The sequence below is a fragment of the Lasiodiplodia theobromae genome, assembly GCF_012971845.1.
Source record: "Lasiodiplodia theobromae strain AM2As chromosome Unknown scaffold_18, whole genome shotgun sequence".
NCBI lineage: Eukaryota > Fungi > Ascomycota > Dothideomycetes > Botryosphaeriales > Botryosphaeriaceae > Lasiodiplodia > Lasiodiplodia theobromae.
In genome coordinates, this window is record NW_023336388.1 from 505222 (window position 1) to 511221 (window position 6000).

The 6000-nt window shown below is 51.6% G+C and overlaps 1 protein-coding gene across 1 annotated transcript; it reads left to right on the plus strand.

Moving 5' to 3' along the window:
- Positions 1 to 1368: 1368 nt before the first annotated feature.
- On the plus strand, positions 1369 to 2689 carry LTHEOB_6380 (Snf2 family helicase ATPase; the record flags this gene model as incomplete). Its single annotated transcript, XM_035515630.1, has 2 exons — positions 1369 to 1486; positions 1614 to 2689. The coding sequence occupies 2 exons, from the start codon at positions 1369 to 1371 to the stop codon at positions 2687 to 2689; spliced, it is 1194 nt and encodes a 397-aa protein (XP_035372963.1).
- Positions 2690 to 6000: the final 3311 nt, after the last annotated feature.

The window sequence follows — 6000 nt, forward strand, 5'->3', positions numbered from 1 at the left end:
GGTGGATGGTGAATGAACGGCCTTCACCCGCCGGGCGCATGCGCGGGTGGCTGGTCCAGAGATGATACACTCACCTTGCATTCTTCATCCTGATAACACAGGGATTGATACGACTCATGTATATACATAATTGGCTACACAGTTTGTAGGTCCTGACTTTGAAATGAAACGATTCCCTTCCAGATTGAGCTAAGTCGGCGTTGTCCTGAATCTGTATCGGCCGTCAGGTTGCTTTGGCTTATATATATGCCTACAAGAAACTGCCTATTGCCAAAAGCGTCTCATATCCATCCTAATGACCATATCTCACGTCCATAGAGCCCTCATCAATGATTGCATTAGCATTGATCATCCGCTTGAATTCTCTATTGCTGCTGCGTGATCTATGGATTGGCATCCAACGCCATCAAACTTGAAATGAACAAATTTGTTATATGTTTATAAGCAAACTGAGAGACGCAATGGATTCAGATGTTCCGAAGCATATAATTCGTGGGTCTTCAGTTGTTTAGGAAATGCACGTGGTCCTTCATAGTACTACTGGAAAATTGCAATTGAAAGAAGGGCTTATTACTGCTTAGATGACGGCGCTATAGGGTAATAGGCATGCGCAAGTGATGCCTGCCCCGCCGAAAGTCTAGGAATGAGCGTTGTACATATGGCCCCTTGCTTGACAAGGGACAATGAAAACACTAAGTCAACCTCCCATGGTGGTATGAATATCAGTAACTGATGAACAGGGCAAGGCTTGAGTAGTACTCCATGAGGTGTGTAGTTTCCCCTGTCAAAACAATAAATTGGTGTGAACTTGTCATGGACACACATCACACCTTACCAATGATATAATATGTGCAAGCGATTTCGCAGCTGGACACGCATTATATAAGAGCATGGAACGCAATTTCCGAAAATGCCATGATACATGGCTTTGCAGATAGTTCGCGTGTTTTCTATTGAATGTTCCGAATAGACTAAAACAGGGCTGATTCCGTTGTCTTTTGAATTGAGCCCGTTGACCCGAATGTGATTGTGGACCACATTACAAATGTGGTACTTTTCACTCGCCAGGGATGCTGATATCGGTGACGAGCATAATTTTGAAAGCAGCAAAGCTGCTCCTTTCAAACAAATTACTTGTGGTGGTCGACGTGTCGAATTGCAACGCAGCGCGGCCCATGCGCTCTCTGGAGTCTCATTCACCAGCAGAATCGGCCTTGGTTCTAGAAACGGCCAATTCGTACCGCCGAGTGACGCTATGGGCTTTCACCAAACGCCGGTCTTGCGCTGCGTTTCCTCTTCGGGACGACGGGGCCCGTTTGCCGAGCAATCACCACGATTCCTTGTCCACATAAGCTCAGCCTTGCTAGCATGGTCTTCTGCAACTCCAACGACACTTCTTCCCACTCGGCCTTCCCCAGCACTTTCCCAGCACCTTCCGCCAAACTTGTACGACACCACGCATTCCTGCTAAACATACTACCAAGATGTAAGTTGCAGGATCCCTCTTCCGACTGCTACCTTCAGCTGACCCCACTCCAGGAACAGCACTCCAATCGCCGCCCGTCGTCGCCGCTTAATCGCGCCCTTGACCTCTCTGCCGTACAGACTCAAAGCCCCGGACCCCGACTGCGCCGCCAGCGACGGCACCCTAGCTCTGGAGCGCGACCACATCTTCGAGATCATGCGCGAGCAGTGGGCATTCAACGCATACACCTCCTTCGGCGCCGACTACGACAGCATCCTCAGCCGACTCCCATCATACGCCAGCACGCCGGCCCAGCGCGCGGCACTCGGCTACATGGGCATCGCCAACTACCTGCACGCCCGCCTCCCCGTCGACATGGAGGTCATGGAAGCCCGCGACGACGGCAGAAGCACGTGGGTCACCAGGTACAGCGGCCCGTTCGACGTCGACCGCCTGAGGGAGGACGCGTACTGGTTCGCGGATGAACAGCTGGCTGGGCGGGAGGAGATTGAATCGGCGGCTGTGAAGGAGGTCTACCTGCTCACTGGCATCGCCCGCGACGAGCTTGAGGCGCGCTGTCTGGTCAACGAGCCGGAGGCGATGGAGTGCTGCCAGTTTAGGGAGCGCTGGATCTACAGTCTGGCTATCGGCAGGGGACGTCGTGAGGACTTCGCAGATACCGATCATACGCTGTCGCTGTTCAGCCAGCTGCCATTCGAGGCGCGCGTGGGCTCGGAGGAAGATAACCTGGAGGGCATGGCGGAGCTGCCACTCAGCAGATACGATGCCGATACACTTGCAGCTCTGCCAGGACACGCTCACACCGGTGCTGGATATGCGATCGACATCGCCAGTGCAAGGGACATGCCGGCTATCGCCGCTGACACTACGCCCGAGGAGCCGTCGTGCGCCATCTGCTGTGACCCGTTCGTCTTCGGGCCTGGCCTGGAGCAGCCCTTGACTCTCCTTTGTGGGCACACTGTCTGTGCGGAGTGCGCTACTACATGGTTCAGGACCAGCCCCAGCTGCCCGTACTGCCGTCGCCGACTCTACCACCGTGTGCCGAAGACGAAGACAGCCGGATTCGACATCTACACGAGAGACAACAGGTTGCTGCAGAGGATGGACTGGACGGAGGATGGGGCTCAGGTGCAAGGCTACCAGTTCTACCAGCCGTTTGGAGACGTTGAAGGGGAGGAGGGCCAGGACTTTCTGCTGGCGTAGATTTTTGGACAGGGCCTTCCATTGTAGTCAGTGTGATTTGGACATGTAAGGTAGCGGCAGTGTGTTTTCCATAGTACTGGGCAGTCAGGAAAATTCTTTCTGCAAATGCTGTTGACCCAAGTCGCTGGTGTGTGAAGATAAGCGCTGTTTAGAATCAATGGAGTCTCTGTATTGTGATTTTTAACTTGCTATCTTTCCTCTCGGAATAATCACAGCTTGTAGAGCGGCAGACCCTACCCCGTCATAGTTTAAGCGGCCTGTTCAGCATCTTCGGCATAAAACTTCCTGCTAATTTTTTTGTTGCTGAGAAACGGATGAGCGTGTAGAAACAGACGTGATATGATAATTGAAAACAACGCTTTTGACTTATATTTGAAACCAAAGCCCGCCTGATACAGATCTAAGGGTTTATCAGCCTCTAACCCACAAAACATTATTCTCTCTTAAGAGCAGGTGGCCATGGGAACAAAAAAGTGCTGGTTCGTTCCTCCCGTGTAAAGAATTCCTCCGGAGTGAAGATGATTCCGTTCCGCCAGTTTCTCGTATAGAGGTTTCTTGTCCTCTTATCAACATCTACCCCTATCGAAACATGCTTCTGCACATCCTTCCAGCATCGATGACCTTCTTCAAAAGACGTGAAGACATGTGTCTCATCATTTTCTGCGTCGATGTCCCAGATGAATATGGCGAGATAGGACGAATGCTTATCATTCTTGTCGACTAAACGACCCAGACGTAATGGCTTCTTTGTTCTCAGCGCCTCCACCAGCTCCTCAGCCATGATATCCATGTACTCCTTCCACGATGATGTTCCTCTCCGTGGGCGCTTGTCTTCTCTCAAGTAAGCCCAGATGCCATTTGCGAGTTTCTGGTAACGATTTCCAAAGGCTTGATCTTGTATTGCGACAGCGAGGTCTTTCAGACGTTGCCGTTGATAGATATTCAAGCCTCTGACCGAGCCTCTTCCAACCTCTTTGGAAGAGCTGTAAATCGGCACTTCAAATATTTTTGACAACTTCCACAAGTGTCCCCGTACCATGGTTCCGTGTTCGGTCAGCTTTACAACTGAAAAACGACTGCTTTTGATGAAGGTCAATGCATTGCTCTTGACAGGCGGTTGATGCGTTTTGAGAGACTGATCCTTCAGGTATTCGAATACGGAATTATTGAGAAAACATCGAGTGCCGGGATGATTGCATAGAATCTCGCCGTTGAGGATATACTGGGTGAGCATGACCAAGCTCGGGCTCCACTTCTGATTCATGGCATCTACTTCGATTCCAATGGTGTAATCGCAGCAGTTGGATGCGACCGTGGTGCTGTCAGGGACATACCTGATCCACCGATGTGCAAGGTCTGCAAGTATGTAGGGGGACATAGACACCCGCGTTTCGTTATATTCGTCGCGGAGGAGAGTGCTGTATTTTGGAGCTGCTCTGAGAATGTGCTCACAGTCTATATTGTCTCGAAACCGAGATGGATAGACCTCCATGTACATTTTGCAGAACTTGTTCACCTGATTCCGAAAACGCATCGATGATACACAGAGTTCGTTTTTCAAGTCTCCAAACAGATTTCCCATATCGCCTCTGTCTTTCAGAGAGTTCAAGGAAGGACTGTGAGGAATCAACATGGTCATCTTTGCCGCACAGTGATCCTCCTCGAAGGTCCAAGCGCTCTGCCACCAAGGATCATCAGTAAGCCTCTTGATAAGAGCCAATACTTTGGCTGCAGCATTAGTCTCAAAATAATCATTGAGGCTACTCCCGTCCAGGAGTCCATAGAGGAGCTCCATGTCCTCTTCAGTTTGAATGGGGGTGGAGATGATCGCAACCGGAAAATTGCTCCGGCGATAGACTGCATGCATTGACCGCATCCCGATTTGTTTTTCGGCCGGGTCGAACTGGTTCAAGCATATTTGATCAATCCAGAAAAGCTCACAGCCCACGGAATGAAGGAAGTTTGTCACCCGATCAATCACCTGGTCTCTGACCCGACAGTCTTCATGACGTTGTGCACCGACAGGGATGCAACGATATCCTCCAGTCTTCCCATCTTCCCACTTGGACTCATCCCACCGATATGAAACGGCAGCATAGTCCCTTCGGTCAAAGCCATTGATCGACGTCCGCTTGAGGACTTGTTGAGAAGGACGCGCTACGCGTCCGCTGTTGGTTCGACGTCGCTTCGACTCCTCCACCCGGGGGGCGGGTCTGACCACACACGGAAGGTTCTCGACGTACTCCACCCACTCATCCTCTGTGTACACCTTGTATTTCTGTATTTCGACCAAAGCTGAAGATATGGACCCATTTCCACGCCGTCTAATGACATCGAGCGGTGTCTGTCGGTCGTCTCTGATTTCCGGGCACGACATCGTCGGAGCTGCATGTTGTGAGTAAGGCACCGATGGGAGGAAGGGACAGGGCTCACTGGCTGATGAATTAGGATCAAATGATCTACGAAATCATGTAAACAGGGCGGAGTCAGAGGAGTGAAGGTGGTGTACGCGAGGATGGGAGTAGGTTGCGGTGTGAGTAATCGATGTCAGCTCGGAAGTGGGGCTGAAGCAGCCCCCAATGCACTGTACCGAAACAAGCGAGCCAAGAACAACCCCGGTCCATCTTCGTCGATTTCCGATGCGCCGCCCTCATAGTCGGGCTGATATGCAAAAGTCCTGGCGCGTCGAATCGGCAAAGGCTGCTCCACGACGTTGATTGGCAAACACCGCATCGAGCGTATCTCTACCCTCCCCGTCGATATTGCAGCCCAGGACAAAGCTGTTTCCCCACTAGCTGTCGCATTTATCGTATTTGTGTCCAGACTTGAAAGAAGAAAATCTGCGCGCTGTTCTCCTTCAAGGCCCGCATCCGACGCTTTAGCCGATTCAGCCTCGCCTATGTTGTCCAAGACCGGACTGGAGGCCTGTTCCTTTCAACGGCCGCTGTCATGGTCTCTGATGTCGGCCACTCTGACATGCTGAGGCACCCTCTCGACAAGCCTCTAGAAATCGGTTTTAGCAGCGATGACAGTGGTTTGTGTGTCCCTGGAGTCTGGAGAAGCATGGCCTCCGGGGGTTGTAGAAGCACAGAGGACTCAAGAGAGCCCATCTACGCGTACGGCGGCTGGTCCGAAAAGACTGACGTAAACAAGTAGCATAAGTAGGAGAATGTAGGCAAGATAGGCTCGGATTTCTGGGGGCTGGGGTCGCAGAAGTGATGATACATGAGAGCGAGTGGAGTGAGTCTGGAGAGGCCTGGTCTCAATCAGCTGCCGATGAGTCAGGAGGAAAAGGCAGAAGAGCGCGATGA